We start from the raw sequence: 19804 nt of genomic DNA on the forward strand, positions 1-19804 counted from the left end.
ATCATGGTTGTTGAATGAAATGATTCTTATTTCTATACATTTTTACTTTTTAATCTTGAGTAATGAGATAAGGTAAAAATGAAAAAAAAAAACACACTCAAGCGTACTACAAATATTGTGCCTAGTACCTATGTGTAAAGAAGATGAAACTTGTATAGTTACACCCATACACTAACTAAAGTTAGGGGAATTGAAACTATATATGTAAGATCATCATAAAACGCCATCTTAATGTCCGGGATTGTTTCACAAATCTCTAGCCCTAGTGCAATGGCTAACAAAGCTTGCCAAGAAACTAAAGTCAGGAACTCAGGACAATTGAAACTATATTTTTAGGATCATTATAGAACACCATATGGATCAACCACCATCATAATGTCAAGTGCCGTTTTACAAACTTACACATTCTTATTTATTGGTTTATTTGTCATTTAATGGTAAAAAGCTCGAATTCGAGCTTAGAATAGAAACTAGTCAATCAAACATCAAATTTTATTTTTTTTTAAATCAAGATTACACGATTCTTCTAAAAGACTTTATGAGTTTTTAGAGATATGTTAGAATGCTTCTTTCACCCCGAGCACTAAAAATATATTGAAATTTAACTTCAAAATCGCCCACGGGGCAGAGCCCAAAAATTAAGACCGGTCTTGATTTCATATTTAAACACTCTTACCAACCCGATCACCAGTGGTTAATGTAAAATTTACAATCCCAAATCAGGTCGGCCGGTTTAGGACCCAAAATTTTGGTATCTCCGACTCGGGGACCCCTTTGCAAATGTGCAAATTTGCAGAATGGTCCGTGGACCTCTGGTTGATCAGCGGTTGGTCGTTTCCCGCTCGTTATGATAGGCAGTCGACACGACTCGCCTACGACAAAACTCCCCTGTGATAATCTCGTTTGACTCTCGATTTAATTTCCTTACTCGCGAAGCAAATCTCACATTATTAAGTAGAGTCTTTCTCCAGCTCTCTCCACTCTCACAGAAACAATGGAGCAGTCTCTGCTTTCGGGTACATTCTAATCCCCATTCTGAATCCATCGAATTTAAATTGTGGGTTTATATCTGATTTTCTTTATGGGTTTTCATTTTGGTGATTGATAGAAGAGCAACGAAATGGATCAGAGGAGAAGTCGAGTGAGAACTGGAGCTCGTACCAGTACGTGGGGAGATCCGGCTCTGTGATCCCGACGGCTTCGTTGGCCGGAACTGAAGTCAGCGTCGAAGAGATACGATCAGCGGCGGCTTATTCTGAGCACTACCCACCTTCTCTTCATAGCGGTTTGGTTAGTTCGCCGGAGCCTGATCTTGATGGTACATAATTTTTCCCAATTATGCTATTTCGAATATGGGTTTTCAGTTTTGATTGATGGGTGTTGATCGTTTTCGAGGTTTATGTGAGATTGTTTCCAAAGATTTGATATCAGTAGCTCAGTTCCTTGATTCTTCTATTTGTATTCTGTTTAGTTTCCGAGATGTGTTTGTAGAGAAATGTAGTTGGAATCATTTAAAAATTTTACCTCTGGAGGTGGTTCGAATTGGGACAAGGAAGGATTCTACTTGATTAGTTCATACAGAATAATAATGGCTAAGTTGAATGAACTTCATGACATAAGATGTTGGATTCAGTTCTTGATTTGGATCTTTTCGTGGGGCAAAAAGAGGGTTATGATGGTAGAATCTTTGCAGTGTCTCACTGTCTCCTGTTATTTTCTCTAACGTAATGTGATGGATACAAAATTGTGGTTCTTTGTTGCAGAGCAATCTGTTGTTTACCAAGGTGGATATGGAGGAGGTGCTGGCAGCACCACAAGTGAGTTTCATAGGTACGTTTGACATAATGCACCTGCTACTAGGGGATCAATGTCATTTGAAATTTTGAACTGATCATGTATTTAAATTGCTGATGGAATGCACTGCACGTTATAAGGGGATCCATGTCATTAGAAAGTTTGAACTGATCACGTATATAAATTGCCAATGGAATGCACTACACATTATAAGGACTTCCAGTGAATTCGTAGTCATATCGCCATGTCTTGTTCTTTAAAACTCAAAAACTTGGATATGGTTAATGTTAATAGAGACCCTTATGTTCAGGGAATTCTCCCTCGTTTCTTTCTAGAGGCATGATGTTCTTTAACATTTTTTTCGAAAGGGTTTCATATTTGCCAAGTGTCAACCTCTTGCTGACATAGAGAGTTTTATACAACCTTTTTTCTTCAATCTCTAAAAGCCTTCTTGCCTTCTTGTTATATATATTTTTATATATAAAGGTACACCAACTATTTCAGATTGCCTGTAGTAAGTGAAAACTTATGAGCCTATTTTTCTCAAGCTCAACTTTGAAGTGTCAACTTGTCAACAGCATTGTGTTTATCTTTTCTAAGACTCAGTATTTATGTATAGGCAAACACTGGATGAAGTAGAGATACGGGAGTTGCTCATTGATCATGTTGGCCATAGATGCTGTTGGGGAAGTCGTCCTGCTCGCACCTGGAAAATTCAGAGAGTGGAAGATTGCAACGTTTATGTGGGAACACTAGATACCTTCATTGAAGAAAGGGAAACTGTAAGAGAAACAGAGCCATACCTTGGTGGCAGTTTTGATGGAAGGGATAAGGGACCCGAACTGGGAGTCTGGGAATTGGATTTGAAGTCTCAATTTCCTGTTTTATTTATACCTCATAAAGAATCACGGGAGATAATTCCTCATTCAGAGTCCATTGCGAAATGCTCAGGTAACTGTTCTCATCCTTATGGAACCATGGATTTGGATAATTAGGGAAGATGAACTTTTGACTATAAATGTTTCATTTCTACTCTTTTAAACTCTTTGAGTATGATCTAGGCAAAGTTGTCCCAATAGTTATAATAAGAGATGCTTTTTCTATAAGTTCTAACAAAATGTTTGAAAGATTTACAGGTTGTGCAGGGCGAGGGGGTACCGTCTGTCCTAAATGCAATGCAAATGAAGAACCTGGATCCTACAAAGAGAACCAGATGACTCAGTGCTCTGCTTGTCATGGAAGGGGCTTACTTGCTCATAAAGATGGATCTGACTCAATGTGAGATGCTTAATATTTACCTCATCTCATTATAATTAAAATCATGATCTAAATGGTTTCAATCTACAATAAGAGGATCTTCCCGTCTAACCCTTTCAGAGTTAATTTTCTCATGCAACTTTCTCTGATTTAACCATATGAGAATAATGGTATCACAACAGCCTTTTGATTGCTGAAGCAGGATACAGTTTACTATATATACCATTGGTTTTGTCTATGCAGATGTGTGACTTGCAATGGCAAGGGACAGATTCCTTGTGCAACATGTGGATCTCGTGGTCTAGTTAAATGTTTGACATGTGAAGGAAGTGGTTCTCTTCGGTCCCGCAATGTTGCCCTTGTTAGATGGTATCTATTCTCCTGCTTGATTCATTATATTTCTCGGAAATTTCTTGCAACACCATTTGAAATGGTAAAACTCAAGTACAAATACATATTACAAAGAAGTGGGGGATTTTGTTCCCCATTATCCATTGTTCTATGTCGAGTTTACCAACTGGAGATGAAAAGTATATAAAATCTCACAGTCCACATGCAGTGCACCCTGCAAAGATTAAGTTTTAATTTTCTCTTCTGCATATGTGAGAACCATCCTGCATGAAAATGTATTGTAAAGTAACAAATTGAACTCCTTTCACAGGAAGACACTTTCAACTAGAAAGGTAAGTGCAACAAGCGGAGCAGCATCTGTTCCCGATGATGTTTTCCACAGAGCCAAAGGGGTCCAGTTGTGCAACTCCCAGGCACATCAATGCACTCCAGCCTTCTTTGCCGACTCTTATTTCCTCAACAAGTTCTCATCGGAAGTCATCGCAGACAGAGCTCCTGTGCCTGTCTCTGCAAGGGTCATAAGCGAAAGGCACACCATATCCGTAGTTCCAGTGACACGCGTCACAATGGCTCATCGCAACCGATTATTCAGTTTCTACATCATTGGGTTTAGCAGGGAGGTGTATCTAAAGGACTACTATCCCTCTCGGTTTTGCTGGGGCTTGTGCCCGTGCTTGGAGTGGTTGAAGTTGTAGACGTTGCAGATATACGTCTTCAAGAGTCACACAACTCTACTGTATATCAACGTCATCGTATCATATTTGTGAGTGATTTACTCGTTTTGGTGAGAATAAAACAATGTTGCTACTTGAGTGTGGAAAAATTTGAAAAGTACTGCGGAATAATATACTACTTGTGTATGAATTTGTCTTCACTGTAAAGTCTATTGTAGAGTCGTTTGTTACCGTGTGTGTCAAGGTCTTGAATACTATGAAAATGGAAGTTGGCCAAACTCCTTGTGTGAAATTTAGTTATGTTTGCCGAGATCAAGTCAATGTACTTTAACGTAACATTATTTATCGAGTTGGTTCTTGTTTCCCCTTTTCAAATAGGTGACAGAAAATAGAAATAATGAAACATTTGGAAATGTTGGTATGAATGTAATGATGTGAAGGGTGTGACGATGACCGCAAATTCTTAATGGGTTATATAATATTCAGTTGGTGTATGGACCATTGAGAAAATCTTCCACTTCCCAGCCCACAAGTCAACCGCCATCTTGTCGTTAATGGACCTCATTTTCCAAGTTCCACCCAATTTCCGAGATTCACACGGAGCGATTGTAGCTTTGGTCCTGTCAATGGAATTTAACGTTCAACTAATTGAAGGGTTCAAACTCATTTTTCTCAAAGTTGTCAAAAAAAACTCATTTTTCTCAAAGAAAATTAGAGATTTTATATACGCACCAACTAGCTTTGAAAATGTTGGGCAGGAGGCAACCTCAAATGAGAACCATTAACTTAAACTAGACTCCAAACACACTCTATGGGTGTAAATAATTACTTAGAAAGTGATTTCACAGAAAGTGAAGAAAATTGCTGCACATATTTTGTTTTTGATTTTTTATTTTTTATTTATTTATTTTAAATTTCTTTTGTTTTTCTTTTAATTGTGAATTAACCATTTTGTCTTTCTCAAATATTTTAGTTTGAATGTTTTTTAATATTTGAGATATATTTTGGTAAAAATTTTTTTTTTTTTGCTGACAAACTCTTTTTTCTTAATAATAGTATAGATATGATGGTGAGTCAGTGACGTCAAAATCTGTAATAATCAGCTTTCAATCTGGTTTATGGACCATTGAGAGGATCATTCACTTCTAGTTTGTGGTCAACCACCATCTTTTGGTTAGTGGAGTCCCATTTTCCAAGTTCCTTTCAATTTCTTGTGAGAAATTTCAAGATCTGTACGGAATCATCATCGTTTTGGTCATGTTAGTAGCATTTATAAGTGTACATACGAATTGAATAATCTAAATACTTTTTTTCAAAGAAAATTCGAGATTCAAATAAGCACCGATTACCTATTCGTTTAATAATATTTTTGGTCGATAATAATAGATAAAATAGATCGACCCTGAGTCCCATTATTGAAAGGGAGATACACAGATGTGGTCGGAGCTAGGCCTAGCGTATTGATAGAGCTAACACAGAATGAGAACTAGTGGAGTTGCGGTAAGGCCTGCGTTCACCAAACAATGTTCTATCAGGCGTGTGGACCCAAATCACTACAAAATCATTTGGTTGTCCTATGATTCCATACAGAACATTTCTAGCTCATCTTTTTATTTATTTTCTATTCTTTCCTCTTCATTTTTTTGGCAGAGTCATTTTGTGTTCTTTATAAAGGACCGAAAATTCTTCAGTGCACGGCGGGTGCTAGTGCACAGCAATGTAAGCCGTACGATGGAAATGCACATCCTGTCTCAGCCGTCCGATACATGGGCTCAGCTATCAATATATGGATCATCCAATCATCTTCGCTGCACATGGGCCGTGCATGTACACGGCCGTGTACTGAAGACTCTCCGATAAAGGACAAATTTACTATATAAAATACCAAGTACACCCAATCAAACATTCTGAGTTTCTAACACGGACAGTTGAAAACAAAAGGACATAATTCTTGTTCTTTATGATGGAGTACACAAAGTAGGGGATCTAACTTGCTTGATTACTGTTTCCATTAGATAAATAGAGAACCCATTATCTAGATTTGTTAACTTAATAATGTGTTACATATACCGTTACAATAACAAAGTTGAAGAGCACAATAGTGTCTCCTAATAATTTTTAATATAATTATTGACTTGCATTTTCTTTGCCACAATATTTCTGAGTTGTGGCATGAAATGGGGTAGGTTGGAAGTCATTTAGTGAATTATAACCATGGAATGAAAACTAGTTAGTTGGGTACGCACTAAAACGCAAGGATCAAACCTTTATGATCATGAAATAATTTTAGGCATGACTACACACTACAGTCTTCTTCTTAATGCATTTTTAGCTTCCCACTATATCTTTCAGTCCACTTCATCTAGAATTATTGCCATTATTTTTCATCAAATTAAACTTTTGCCTTCTTCTTCTTTTTTTTGTCAAGAAATTTTTTTATCAAATTAAAATTTCTCCACTAGGCCAAAAAAAAATGTGAAAGGAAATATATTTGTTTTTTTTGTTTTTAAAAGGATCAGTACGGCTACCCTTAAACCTTGATCATTATTGAAACTGCATAATACATGGGGAACATAGAAAAGGCCTACTCACCTAAGGGACAATTTTAAAGGAACTGTGAGGGACAAGTGAATCTGATTGCTGAAAATAAATGCATAATTTTAAGTTGTTATAATTTCTGCTTTTATATTTAACACATGTGGTTGAGATGCATTTGTCCCTCATAGTCCCTTAAAATTGTCCCTTAGATGAGCAAATATGTGATACCTGAACCCCAAATTACAATAAGTATAAGAAGAATATCCCGAGATGATAACGAGAGTCTCTACAAAAAATATGTATTCTACCAAACACCAATTAGCGAAAAGTGCACTTGTGGCTACTATATTCACTTTATAAAGATGGTGAAATACTGAAAAGTAAATGCTTATTCGAAACTAAATATATTTGATTTTAATTTTATCACAGAATCACAGATATTAATTTATAATCCTCAAAATTCTATTTTTTTTTTTTTTGTAGTGGACCATTACTTTCTTATTGCTTATGAAGTTATGATGGACCAAAATGATGATTTCGTTACAACCCCAGTAAACGACAGAACGTGCAAGCTCGACAGAACCGCGTTGAAACACTCATCCGTTTGGCAAACCGGCACCGTCACATAGACAGCCATGATCACCTACAGTTCCTCACCGCCCGCCATCCTCCAGACCGTATGATTGACTCCCGCCAATCCCTCAATCAAACGGCTAGAAAATCAGAAGAACGTCATAATCACTTTTAACGGTCGGATTTCTCATGTCGGGACAAAAAACTGACTCGGCAGCCGACGTACTGTGTCGTGTCGAATAGGGGGGAAAGGGCTCGTGACCGCGCCACGTGGAGGGTTGAATTTTCTATAAGAAGAATGGAGTCAGAGGGGTGTGCGTGGTTGATGAATAGCAGAGTAACACAGCTAAGCAATAGAAACCGTGGATGAGAGGAACGTTCCGAAACTTGGATGCTGCAGTAGCAGTACACAATATTTGCACGGCAAGATGTAATGTTTTGCCCAAACTACCCTTCGTGGTACCCCGCCTTTATTTTCACTCATGATAAACATTCGGGATTACTTGGGATGTGGCGACGTGGCTTACCCGTTAAATTACATCAAATTTTTTAAGTAAAAATGAAACAGTTCTTCTCTTGGTAATGATCATCATCCGTGTCGATCATAATTAAAATAATCTTATTTTGTAGACATCGATTATCATATTACTCGTAATGGTTGTTAACCTATGTTCCCAGTGAACTACACGTCCTACTGGAATCCAAAATTAGAAAAGAAATACCATAACGACCTAATCAAATATCTATGAAATCCAACGAGAACAACTATTGAAATCTAATACTACTTTGTTCTTCATGATATTAGTTACGACAACATAAAAGGATGAGAAAAGTGACGAAAGATATGAGTCATTGTTGTCTTAAATGATGCAAAATGGGTATGAGAAAGAGTATTCAATGTCCCAATGAGAATTAATGGTCGGATGATATTAAGTAAATTTTTTTATTATTGAAATAAAAAATGGTTAAGATCTGCTGATTCACTTGCATCGTCAGTACATATAAGAATTTTCCTAGCGATGAAGCTAGATATTCTTTTGTTTTGATTTGTCAATATATATATTTTTTATTGAAATTCAAAATTAGACGATATCTTTTATTTGGTGGCAATCGTGCCTGAGACGCTAATACATGACTTAAAAAGATAGAACCATAACCTATGACTCTTCCCCTAATGACCTAATCTATCTCTGACCAATACATATTAAAAGAAGAAATACACTCAATTTTTAACATTAATCCGATAAACAAACACATTGAAGATGCATCGTAAATAGATTATCTAACTTGTACACAAAATGAACATGATCAGAACAAGTTACTTGCCACATATTATTTCAAGACAATTAATTTCATAACAACTTTGTGCCCCCACGTCTTGAAATTTTGCAAAGGATCACGATATTTGATGTATATGCATATTATACAAGAAATGGACACAAACTGAAAGCATAATGAAAATAGTATTCCCAATCAAACACAATTAACAAGATTATAAATTTCTAATGTGTACACGCACAAGGCAGAGCATGCATATCTAGCTTTTTTGATGTCGTTCTTTCCACTATCTACTTGAAATGACAATTACCATATTTAGTGGATCCCTATCTTCACTAACAACGTTATTAGACCTCAACAATTATTAGTATCATTCTAGACAACATAAATTGAACATGAACAAAAAAAGGTTGTTTTCTTAAGCCTAAAGGCACATAACATACCATACCTGTCACACCTCACATGGAAAAATACGTAAACGTAGGGGATGTTTCCATATGATGAATTATTGAGTGTGCCCTAAAATTAAGAGCCTTCTTAATGATTGATCTTAGCGGGCAGGTTATCAAGTCCAAATCATGTCGCTATATGACAAAGGAATCAAGGGTGCGCCTCCACTTTTCAAATTTGAAGGTAATGGGTCTATTCATTTCTAATGAATTTGTTGAATCTAAACCTTTGGATAAGTGAAATGTTTCGGTAGTATACAGTGACATTCTAAAAGTATATGGTTACATTTTAAAATTATATGGTAAAAAAAATTATATAAAGTTCAACCTAAATAATTTTACACTTTATGATAAACGGGAAATTACCATTGCTTTGCTTTAAGTTCACTTGTGTCCATCACAATGCCAAAAAAGGCTTAGGCTACCTCAAAATTCTATGTAAATTGATCGATTTAGGTTAACTAGTCATGTTGGTATGAATATCAATCACACGTCCTGTCATACAGGAAAAGGTCGGTTCTTTTGCCAGTCAGATTATAAGCCTAGTTCATGAATTTACATAATACATAACCGACAAAAATGAGGAATTTGTTAATTCTTTCACGCAATACAAGTTGAATTGGTTCAAGTGTCAAATTCATGTTACGATTGTCTAAAAATAATTGGCATGATTTTATTGAGCTACTAATTTGTAACATCAACCTGACTTCTCAATTGTTTGTGGTATTGTGTCGTGTCGTAATGCTCCTACCAAGTAATGACCAACTCAAATTTAATAATTTTTTAAGAATTCGTTACAAATTGTACATCTCTTTTTTCTTTCACAATTTATTTGCTACTTAAAAGTTAAAAGGTTAAAACACCTTGATTAGTTACTAATGAGTCAATTCCTTCTTCTTCTTTTTTGCTGAAAATGAGTCAATGTAAGCACCTAATAATTCCCCCTAGTTTAAGGTCGTAATTTAGTCTAATTGCATCTTAACCGCCGTCATTTTAACTGTACATAAAAAAGATAAAAATTACCGTTACAGGGGGATGTAGAAAATCAGTGCGGGCCCACACTAATTTTTCACTAACCTAAAAAACACGATCCGTACCGTAGGTCCGTAACAAACTCGTCAGGGCTAAAACAGTCATTTCGAGTGTAACCTTCAAGCTCGTCGAACGATAAAAACTGGTCTCTCTGAGAAAGAAGAAAACTAAAGACGTGTGCAGATCCACCATTAGAGAGAAAAAGAGAGAGAGAGTTTCAGAAATAGTGGGATTATGAATATTGAATTATATTAAAAATAATACCCATCTTCCTTTTATATATAAACATCTCCTCCGTTCTCTCCTGGGGCCGGTGGCCTAAGATTTCGGACCCGGAAAAAAAAAAAAAAAAACACGAAAACCCACATTCCCCAACCGTCGCAATTCTTGCTCTTTGTTCTTTCTCGGTCTTTCTCCGAATCCGGCAACGTGAGTTTTTTTTCTCACAAACGTCAGTGCCGGCAGGCAATGTCGTCGGGTGGCCTTAATAACACGGCCGGTAATGCCCCGACCACCGCCTCGGCCGCCATCGCGCTGCCCACTACGACCAGACGACGCGTCGCCGATGGCGTCATGGACGCCTCCGCCGCCACCTTGGCCTCACCGACCAACATCATCAACGTAGGCAAGATAAACCCGGACGCGGTTGTTTCCTCGGCGGACGAGGACGAGGAGAGCGGCCCGACCTGCTGCAACGGCTCTATGTCCGGCGCCGGGTCCCACCTCCACAGCAACCATTATTCTCCCGTGATCAAGTACCTGCTGCTTCGCAGGAGAGTGTTCTTTTGTGTTCCCGAGGCGTGGCTGTTGTCGGTCCGGTCGGGGAGGAACCTCGGCAGGAAGATCTTCGGGGCGCTAATGTTGATGGCGGTTGTTTCTGTGTTCTTCGCGTTTCTGGGCGGCCACGTGGAGGTTGGTGATAGGGTGAACAGGACGGAGGGGAGGCTTTTGATTCTGGCGACGTTACAAGATGATGGGACGGTGGCGCAACACGCCGTCACTGAGAACCAGGCGGCCAGGCCCAAACGGGTTTTTGAGAGAATGTCGTTATCGGAATCGGAATCGGAATCGGAAGCGGAACCGGAACCGGAATCCTCCATGCCCAAACGTCTTTTGGACCAACAGAATACGGTAAGTCGTTTTTTTCCTTTCATTTTTTAATTCAAGTTTTCATTTTTAATTTCTGGTAACTTTTTCTACTAATGAGAGAATGTTTTCTGGGTTTCTATTACCCAAAAAGAATGATAGGTTTTACCTTTGTTTGCACAGTTTTGATGCAGACTTTTTTTCTTCTTCTTCTTCTTAATGGAATGTCTAAGTTTGCTCAAATGGGTTTGAGAGGATGATTGTATCTGTTCCAATTTTGATCGACTTACTTACCATATTATGCTCATTTAGCTGTTAATGCTCTAAAACTTTCTGGGTTGCAATTAGCAAAGAGAAAAGGAAAATGTAACTTTGTTTCTTTTATAAAGGTTTTACATTTGTCAGCACAGTTTTGGTGCAGACCCCTTTGGACCTATGTTTAGTTGAAAAATTCAATGGCAATTTTAATTCATATGTTTCTTCCTTTTGGGTTTTTTTTTTTTCGATGGCTTCTTCTTTTTGGGTTGGTCAGTTTGTCGCTTGTGGAGTCAATGCTGTGATTTATTGGCATTGATGTGGAAATCTACTCTCTTTTACAGATTCCAGAAATATGGATGAAACCAAATAGTGACGATTTTAACAAATGCATAGCTCGACCCAGAAATCGGATAAGTAAGTTTACTGTTCCATTATTGAATTTGTCAAGCTCGTTAGCATTAATCGACTTTTATCTGACTTTTGCAAATATTGATTTTCCTGCAGGAACAGGATCGAAAACAAATGGCTATCTCCTTGTTCATGCCAATGGTGGATTGAATCAAATGAGAACAGGGGTAAGAGTCCTTTCTGAAATCTCTCATACAGTAATATATAATTTGCCTAAACCTTTGTTTACCAGTTTGTCATAAGTTTTTTGGAGCTGACATAGTAACCCAATTGATGTTACAGATATGTGATATGGTAGCCGTTGCAAGGATAATGAATGCTACTCTGGTGCTTCCTTATCTAGATCACGAGTCTTTTTGGACTGATCCAAGGTACCTACGTCAGCTAATATGGGTTGTATGATGTGAATTCCTAGTTTACTCTGTTTTCATTTTATTGATTAAATGCTCTAATGTATGTGCAGTGGTTTTAAAGATATATTTGACTGGAGACACTTCATAGACGTGTTAACAGATGATATTGAGATAATCGAGTATTTGCCAACCCGTTATGCAGCTCAAAAGCCCCTTCTGAAGGCTCCCATCTCCTGGTCTAAGGTTTGGATTTTACTTGAGAATGTATAGGGCTTTTGATTGGTTGTGTAGTTTTTGGAATTGTGTCTAAGACGATGCTTCATATGCAGGCTAGTTATTACAGAAAAGAAATGATACCGTTGTTGAAAAAGCATAAGGTTGTAAAGTTTACCCACACTGATTCGCGTCTTGCTAATAATGGACTTGCAAGTTCCATCCAAAGGTTGAGGTGCCGTGCCAATTATGAGGGTCTTCGATATACAAAGGAGATTGAGGATCTTGGGAAAGTTTTGGTCAATAGATTAAGGAACAATGGCAATCCATATATTGCTCTTCATTTAAGGTACCTTTGTTGTATGGATTTTCTTGGTATTATATAGTTTTGTAGTAGGTTAACAGTTTAACCAAGTAAAACCATTCTTGATTTGCAGATATGAGAAAGACATGCTTGCTTTCACTGGCTGCAGCCACAACCTTACTGCAAAGGAAGATGAGGAACTTCGGGATATGAGATACAGTGTTAAACATTGGAAGGAGAAAGAGATAGATAGTGAAGAGCGACGACTCCAAGGTGGATGCCCATTTTCCCCCAGAGAGGCAGCCCTGTTCCTCAAGGCCATGGGATACCCGTCGACAACAACAATCTACATTGTTGCTGGGGAGATATATGGCAGCAATAGCATGGCTGCATTTCGCTCTGAGTATCCTAATGTCTTCTCCCATAACACTCTTGCAACAGAAGAAGAGTTGAGGCCCTTCAAGCCATATCAAAATCGCCTTGCTGCCTTGGATTACATAGTAGCATTAGAGAGTGATGTCTTTGTATATACATACGATGGAAACATGGCTAAGGCAGTACAAGGACATAGAAGATATGAAGGATTTCGGAAGACTATTAACCCTGACAGGTTGGTGGTTTATAAACCAGGCATTTCATGTGTCACCTCTAAATACTCTACTTCCTGCTTTGAACTAGTTATTAACATGACATAATTTTCATTTCAGACAAAATTTTGTGAAACTGGTTGACCTATTGGATAAGGGTGATTTATCATGGGAAGAATTTTCTTCAGCGGTTACAACTCTGCATTCTGATCGGCTGGGAGCACCATATGTTCGACAGATAGGAGAGTCACCCAGGTTGGAGGAGAATTTTTATGCAAATCCTTTCCCTGGTTGTATCTGTAACAACTCCCAGGAGCACATTGCTCGCCTGAAATCCGATGAGAGACGGAGCACAAGTGTTTCATAGCAAAGATAAGGTGGTAGGTGATAATATTTGTCTCATACTGTGAGAAGTGCATACCATTGCTCAAATGACTGCAAGCTCAAATGGGGCTTTGGAATGAAGTGCTTCTTTGCTTACAACAGAAACTTCACTTGCTGACTGAGTCGAGAAGTTTTGAGGTTTCCCCGTGTGATTTGCAGTACAAGTTTCGGTTATGTTGTACCTAGAAGCTACAGGCTAGGGATTTAGCAAAGCGATTCAGAAAGCAAATAAGGCCGGGGTGTCGTATAGTTAGGAAAAAAATCAGTTAGTTACATTAGCACAGAGGAATTGCCGTTGCCCAGAACGGAGTTACAGTAATTCATTGATTCATTATTCTTTCTTTGATTGGGTCTAAAAATTGTGAGAAATGAGCATGTTTGTGAAGCTGAATGTAATTTTATACAAAGTTATAATAGAAGACCCACTTTCAGTCATTGCTAGTCTTTTACCTTACCTAGCCTAGCTTGCTGTTAACTTGTATAGAATCAATCAGCAATAGACAGACAATACTTTCAGTAAAAAGATCTGGGAAACCTTAACAACTTAAAAATAACTGGAGGGATAATGGATATTACGAAAATCGTGTTACTATTGCTAGTAGTTTACACAACAACGGCCCGCCTAATAGTGATGTGAATTGAAATGCTAAGTTTACAGTTGGTACAACCTATCTTCTCACATTTCTTAATAGACAAAATCTTCAACAATGACAACATTACAGTACTCGAGGGCTTGGCTCTGCACTACCACATTGAGGGTACATAAACCTGCTCCTTGAGATTTTGAGTTGCACTTTCAGTCGGAAAACCTCTAACAGCACCAACTGTCCACTGTGATATAATTCCTGCTGCAACTGCAAAACGAAGCTGCCTTTCACAAACATCTTGATTTTCATACATCTCGGGGAAAGTGGTCAACTTTCTCATAATCGCTGCTACAACAGCATCACCAGAACCAGTCCTGTCGCAAGTGAATGGGGTAATGAGCACATCTTCTGTTCCAATCACAACACCATGAAACGAAGGGGAATAGTAATGGATTCTAAGCGTCCCATCTGTCACGAACAAAAACTTAAGTTTATCATGCCACAACGGAGCTATTTCTTCCGGAGTGTAATGGTAATAATCTCTCCGCTTCTTGGTCTGGTCAAAGTTCTCAGCATAATATTGCGGCCTGTAAGTCCTCTTCCACACGTAATAGTCTTCATCCAAAAGAAACTCCAACTCTTGCCTCGAAACCTCAATTACATCCGCCTCATTCCACGCCCTCTTGATGAACTCCCTAGTCTCGTCACGCGACTTCCACAATGGCAATGGCAAATTCGGATCGAAAAACACAAGCCCCCCAAACTTCTTCGCATAAGCTATAGCCCTGAAAAGGGTTGGTTGCATTGTCGCAGATGTCAAAACTTCTGAACTGAAGTGGAACATTCTAGCCTGCACAACACATCAAAACCCTGCTTAAACCCCAAAAATCCACACCCAACAACAGTGTGATAATAGCAATGCTTTTCTTTGTATAATAACAATTGCTTGTTTAGGCATTTCATCAAACACATGGTGTGCATACCTCTTTAAGCACGGCGAGGTTGAGCTCTGACCGGAGCAAGGAATCCTCCGCCGACTCTTTCACCGTCTCCGTCCACATTTTCTCATCATCAAACTTAATCTTCATGTAAGTACACGCCGTCCTCGCATTCGAATCAATCTTCACGCCACGTGTCTGAACCTTCTCCTTGTTCATCATCAGCAGCACTTCGCTCCCAAACTCATCGCCGCCGACTTTGCCCATGAAAGCCGCTCTACCGCCGAGCCGCACGTGCGAGATCGCCACGTTGGACGGCGACGAGCCCGGGGCACGCGAGAACTCCGGCGGGTCCCACTGGAGCATCTTCCACTGGTTGTACATGTCCGGGTCCATCGGGTTGTCGGAGACCCGAACCGTCGGGACGAACTCTTTCCGGGCCGCCCCGAAGCAGCAGACTAAGGGAGGGTCTTCGTAGGGGAAATCGATGCCGTCGTCGTAATCTTCGAGCTCCGAATCTGAGGATTCGGGTTCTAGTTCTACTGGGCCATTTTCGACCTGGGCTTTTTTGGAGCGCTGGGTTTTCTTCGATGGTGAAGATGAAGCGGAAGTTGGGCCCTTTTTGGTGCCTCGGCGACCGGGCTTCTTGGGTTCTTCAATGCTCCCATTGTCTTCGCCGGAAGCTCTGAGTGGGTTTAGCCCGTGAGGTTTGAAAGGTTTAAGCTTGAAGAAATGGGGGTTTAGAGTTTCGGAGGGCTTAGGAATTAAGCTTCTGGGGTTTAAGACCAGTGGGCGAGAGAGGTGAAATGAAGCCATGGTTGAGCTGAGAGGTTCAGGGTTTATCCATCTTCGCCGCGGCTATGGTCAACTGTAAAATTTTTATCGGGTTGTGATATAATGGCTCTCGGAGTCGGGTCGGGTTAAAATGCAAAATGTGTAACTCTAGTCACTCCATCAATCAAAACGCTCCACGTGGAGATACATACAGCGTAGGATCAGGAAGAGTGACGTCACTCAATTAGTGCTTGAATCCTTTCCCGGTGGCGAAGCAAAGGGTTTAGTTTCTGTGTCGTCGAAATCAAGGCCAGAGCTTTAAAGTTTAAACGGAGAAAACAAGTTCATCTTCTCTATAAACAAATCTCGCTGGTAAGGTTTGAACTCATTAAGCGGTATGTTCAATTTCGATCACCTTTTAATTTGAAAGTTTGAATTTTCTGTTTGATGGTTCGGTTTTGTTGGTTTTGCTTGAGAAATCAGAACTGACTTTGCTTTCAAAAATCATATACCCTGTTTATGATTTGGGTTTGAATTTTGGACCCTTTCTAATTTGAATTGAAACGCTGATGCAGAAGATGGGTTTATGGACTTTGATTCAAGGCATGTTGCTATTTGCAAACGGGTTGGCGATTCTGAACGAGGATCGGTTTCTTGCTCCTAGAGGTTGGACCATGTTAGAGGTTCAAAGAGGGAATCGAAGTACGATGAAGGGGCAGCTTATAGGACTTATATATGCCTGCCAGTACTTCAGAATTATGCTCGTTTTCTTCAACTTCATAACTATTATTCTCAAGCTCATATATGGTTGAGGCCTGTGTTTGTCATTGTAAAATCTTTGCAGGGTCTGTGTTTTAGTCCCAAATGAGAATTCAGGAAGGGTTATGATCAGTGGGATAACTTTGCAGTCTATCTTATGGGTGTGGTTTGATCCATGGCTTTGTTGTTGTAAACTAGATGTAGTGTCTGAATTGAGTATTAGTTTCAAGAGTTGTTTGTTTCTTATTTGCTGGTTGATTCTGTCAAAGGTACATCCTTTGCAGAGAGTTTGTGAATTGTTAGATGTGCTCGTTGTGTGCTATTTTCTTTTCTTGATCAAACATGTTGAGGGAGAGGGAGGTTCAAACTCGGACCTGGGTCAGTGTAAATACTCTTATCTACTATCGCTACTAGTTTGTCAGAAATGTAGTTGCTATGGTTGTTTTCAGATACTGGTATCGGCTTACAAATTTCATGTTAGATGGCATTGACGAAGCTCTATTTGCATTAGTCGTAAGACCATTTATTGAAATGGGGAAATTCTAATCTGCAATCTGACAAGCTTTTATTTATCTGAAAACATACTCATTAGTCATTACATACTACTGGATGTGAACCAAAACAGCACAGCAGGACCTAAACGACTAAACCTGAGGACTCACTCAACTGGGATCATAACCTCATTTGTCCTAAATGCAGGCAGGGTCCAAGGTGGGTTAAACCTCGCCAGCAAATACTCCCCTATAATCTTAAACCCATCTTTCTCCAAAGCCCTCTTAAGCTTCTCCACCCGATCCTCCACCACTTGCTCTGACGCCACTCCGCTAAAAGTCACCACCGCATACTTCCTCTCCCCCACTTCCCTAATCACCACTCTCTCATCCACCGGCTTCGGCGCCTCCTCCGCCTTCTGATACTTAGCAGGCAGCAGGAATTGCATTGTCACCGTCTTCGCATCCCCAGCTTCTTTCGTCACAACTGGAGCTGTCATGGCGATCTTTTCAGCCGAGCTTTGCTGGGTTATGACTGGAGCAGTCATGGCTATCTTCTCAGGCTTGGTGTTCTGGGGATTGCCAAGAGCGCCTATGTAATTGGCCAGCACAGTAAACCCACCATCTCTGTTGCCATTGAACACTGATGGATCATAGGTGACTTGAGCTGCCACTGATGGTGCATATTGCCGGATTTCGTAATCGGCTGTGGATTTAAGGACTTGGTATTTTGGGGTTTCTACAGCAATTTTTCCAAATACCATTCCCATGTTGGAATTTGGGGTTCTGTTTGTGATTTGCTTGTGAAAATTTGAGAGAATGAGGATGGAATTTGCTGTGGATTGTTGGGAGAAACCTATTTGTATTGATCCTTTGCTTGGAGAGGAGGTTTTCTCTTGTTTTTGGCTTTCGTTTGATGGGATTGCTTGTGGAAGAGGTTGGAAATGTCCACTCTTGAACGAGTGGCTGATTTTGGTGATGTACTCGTGGACACTGTCCGGCCACCATTTTGATGGGCCCATTTCTGGGCCTTCTGGATCCGAATGGAACAGTACCCGACCTTCCCTAACCGCAGTAGGATTTTGCTCTCCCAAACTTCCTCCTCTCCTTTTGAGTCTCCATTTGGAGATAACGAGTTTTACATCCTCTTCATTGCAAATGGCTCCATTCGCCGTCTTCTTTGTCCATCCTCCATCGTAATTGAAAAAAAATAATCTCATTACATTATTTTCACGACTTAGTTTTAGAGGTCTGAAATCAAGGTCATGTGATTTTTTCGGGTGTGATTTGGGTTAGGCAAATCAATGTTCTTGTCCTTATTGTTCTTCAACGACAACATTATGGAGCTCGATGTACTCATATGATAGGCGATTGTTGGACATAGTAGAAACTCTATATATTAATTAGCCGTTTAAAATTGAAAAATGTATCATTTGATCAATGTAGCGTTCAACCACAAAAGAAAGTAGTAATGGATAAATTTTTTTAGTCGTTGAAATTTATGGTTTACTTGATGGAAATACCCTTCTTAACCGAGTATTTAAAGCTTTCAAGTGAAGTGAACAAACCAAGATAAAAAGAGGACTAAACTATCCGGGATAATGGTAAACCATTGTTTTTTTTTAATTAAATTCCTGTCTCCTTGTATATTTGGGCCCAATTCTTCTATACATTTGCTTAAACCGGTTCAGGGCAGGCCCAACTGTGTGATCACTAGGGTTGATCCAATCACTCCCTTATAAATAGCCTGCGAATACCATTCACAGTCCCCTGATTGTAGAACCGCCAATACTCGGCCAACCCTCTTCCTCTTTTTCCATCATATCCATGGATTTCCTATGCTCCTCATCTCAGTTTTGACCTCAGTTATTCTCTCCGATTTGTTTACGAGTTTTTCTTCTCTACTACTTGCTTGTTGAATTTTTGATTGTTTGGTTTTTTAGTTATAGAAAGATTTCAACGAGCATCGGTGATGATTTTCTTTAATTCGTTATCCTTGCACTATGATTGCCCGTGAAGAAAACTATGGGGAATTTGAATCTGAGATGCTGTTTCGTTTTTTTCTTTCTAGTTTTGATTTGATTCATAAGTCTAGTAATATATGAGTTTGTTTTACTCCCATCTTTTTGTTCTTTCTGGATCGATGATGTTAATAAATCTGCGTTATCTATCTGCAACTTCCCAGAATTCGTTCTGGGAATTGAAGATACTATCAAGTTACTGAGATCTCATTTCTTTTTTTATATCCTGTTTTTGGATTTTGGTTTTAAAAGTGTTTACTGCTGGTAGTATTTATATTCCTTGTTTTTGGTCTTCAATTCCCTGGACTACCTTCCGAGACTAAATTACTAGTCTGCATCAACTCTTTTGATTGTAGGAGCTATACGTGCATTTGCTTCCGAGTATTTGCGACATGATTTCTAGTAGCCTTTCTCTGGCTTTTGTGGACGAAAGCTTCGTTAGTGTAAAATTGAACTAGGTGCTAAACAACTGAAAAATTGGGTCGCTCTAATCATTAGAAATGTTTGAATAACAATGCAAAGGTTGCAAAAATTATGTTTGAAGATCCCTCGACTTTTTTTGTTTGGCAAGGGAAACAACTTCATTAAACAACCAACAAGAGGGTCCCATCCAAACTAAACCAAATAAAACTGAGAAAAACGAACACAAACTACGAGCTCCAATACAATAGCATACCCAGATCCAACTTCCACGA

The 19804-nt window shown here is 39.2% G+C and overlaps 5 protein-coding genes and 2 non-coding genes across 11 annotated transcripts; 5 read left to right on the top strand and 2 right to left on the bottom strand.

The window, feature by feature from the left end:
- Positions 1–848: 848 nt before the first annotated feature.
- On the top strand, positions 849–4421 carry LOC112193590 (protein SSUH2 homolog). 2 transcript variants are annotated; one of them, XM_024333779.2, is made up of 7 exons: positions 849–1016; positions 1112–1318; positions 1764–1830; positions 2414–2745; positions 2931–3072; positions 3295–3420; positions 3713–4421. In XM_024333779.2, exons 1-7 carry the CDS (start codon positions 995–997, stop codon positions 4095–4097), a joined length of 1281 nt encoding a protein of 426 aa, XP_024189547.1. In that variant the 5' UTR covers positions 849–994; the 3' UTR covers positions 4098–4421. The 2 variants fall into 2 exon arrangements, with proteins under 2 accessions (XP_024189547.1, XP_024189546.1); XM_024333778.2 differs by having other exon boundaries at positions 850–1016; positions 1109–1318.
- Positions 4422–10103: 5682 nt separating this feature from the next.
- LOC112194720 (O-fucosyltransferase 19) lies at positions 10104–13974 on the top strand. The gene is made up of 8 exons (XM_024334938.2): positions 10104–11077; positions 11632–11704; positions 11795–11865; positions 11981–12069; positions 12162–12294; positions 12381–12613; positions 12702–13178; positions 13276–13974. Exons 1-8 carry the CDS (start codon positions 10415–10417, stop codon positions 13520–13522), a joined length of 1986 nt encoding a protein of 661 aa, XP_024190706.1. The 5' UTR covers positions 10104–10414; the 3' UTR covers positions 13523–13974.
- A 109-nt stretch (positions 13975–14083) lies between these two features.
- LOC112194721 (fructokinase-like 1, chloroplastic) lies at positions 14084–15927 on the bottom strand. Its single transcript, XM_024334939.2, has 2 exons — positions 15110–15927; positions 14084–14976 (listed from the first exon to the last, which is right to left on the bottom strand). The coding sequence occupies exons 1-2, from the start codon at positions 15878–15880 to the stop codon at positions 14284–14286; spliced, it is 1464 nt and encodes a 487-aa protein (XP_024190707.1). The 5' UTR covers positions 15881–15927; the 3' UTR covers positions 14084–14283.
- On the top strand, positions 15788–16899 carry LOC112194723. 4 transcript variants are annotated; one of them, XM_024334943.2, is made up of 2 exons: positions 15788–16233; positions 16417–16899. In XM_024334943.2, exon 2 carries the CDS (start codon positions 16417–16419, stop codon positions 16648–16650), a length of 234 nt encoding a protein of 77 aa, XP_024190711.1. In that variant the 5' UTR covers positions 15788–16233; the 3' UTR covers positions 16651–16899. The 4 variants fall into 4 exon arrangements, with proteins under 4 accessions (XP_024190711.1, XP_024190712.1, XP_024190710.1 ...); XM_024334944.2 differs by having other exon boundaries at positions 15789–16210; XM_024334942.2 differs by having other exon boundaries at positions 15790–16233; positions 16414–16899.
- A 238-nt stretch (positions 16900–17137) lies between these two features.
- Positions 17138–18005, bottom strand: LOC112194722 (heme-binding-like protein At3g10130, chloroplastic). The gene has a single exon (XM_024334940.2). The coding sequence runs from the start codon at positions 17856–17858 to the stop codon at positions 17256–17258; it is 603 nt and encodes a 200-aa protein (XP_024190708.2). The 5' UTR covers positions 17859–18005; the 3' UTR covers positions 17138–17255.
- Positions 18006–19048: 1043 nt separating this feature from the next.
- On the top strand, positions 19049–19139 carry LOC112195616. Its single transcript, XR_002934671.1, has one exon. It is a non-coding gene; the product is annotated as a small nucleolar RNA snoR26 (small nucleolar RNA).
- Positions 19140–19222: 83 nt separating this feature from the next.
- LOC112195617 lies at positions 19223–19320 on the top strand. The gene has a single exon (XR_002934672.1). It is a non-coding gene; the product is annotated as a small nucleolar RNA snoR27 (small nucleolar RNA).
- Positions 19321–19804: the final 484 nt, after the last annotated feature.

The sequence above is a fragment of the Rosa chinensis genome, chromosome 3, assembly GCF_002994745.2.
Source record: "Rosa chinensis cultivar Old Blush chromosome 3, RchiOBHm-V2, whole genome shotgun sequence".
Taxonomy (NCBI): domain Eukaryota; kingdom Viridiplantae; phylum Streptophyta; class Magnoliopsida; order Rosales; family Rosaceae; genus Rosa; species Rosa chinensis.

Bases quoted from the DNA above. Each gene is read 5' to 3' on its own strand.
- LOC112194720 (XM_024334938.2), top strand. From the start codon at position 10,415: ATGTCGTCGGGTGGCCTTAATAACACGGCCGGTAATGCCCCGACCACC. The intron at 11,705-11,794 runs GTAAGTTTACTG...ATTTTCCTGCAG, and splicing joins TCGACCCAGAAATCGGATAA to GAACAGGATCGAAAACAAAT. The intron at 12,295-12,380 runs GTTTGGATTTTA...CTTCATATGCAG, and splicing joins CTCCCATCTCCTGGTCTAAG to GCTAGTTATTACAGAAAAGA.
- LOC112193590 (XM_024333778.2), top strand. From the start codon at position 995: ATGGAGCAGTCTCTGCTTTCGG. The intron at 1,831-2,413 runs GTACGTTTGACA...ATTTATGTATAG, and splicing joins ACCACAAGTGAGTTTCATAG to GCAAACACTGGATGAAGTAG. The intron at 3,421-3,712 runs GTATCTATTCTC...CTCCTTTCACAG, and splicing joins AATGTTGCCCTTGTTAGATG to GAAGACACTTTCAACTAGAA.
- LOC112194721 (XM_024334939.2), bottom strand. From the start codon at position 15,880: ATGGCTTCATTTCACCTCTCTCGCCCACTGGTCTTAAACCCCAGAAGC. The intron at 14,977-15,109 runs GTATGCACACCA...TGTGTTGTGCAG, and splicing joins ACCTCGCCGTGCTTAAAGAG to GCTAGAATGTTCCACTTCAG.
- LOC112194722 (XM_024334940.2), bottom strand. From the start codon at position 17,858: ATGGGAATGGTATTTGGAAAAATTGCTGTAGAAACCCCAAAATACCAA.
- LOC112194723 (XM_024334943.2), top strand. From the start codon at position 16,417: ATGGGTTTATGGACTTTGATTCAAGGCATGTTGCTATTTGCAAACGGG.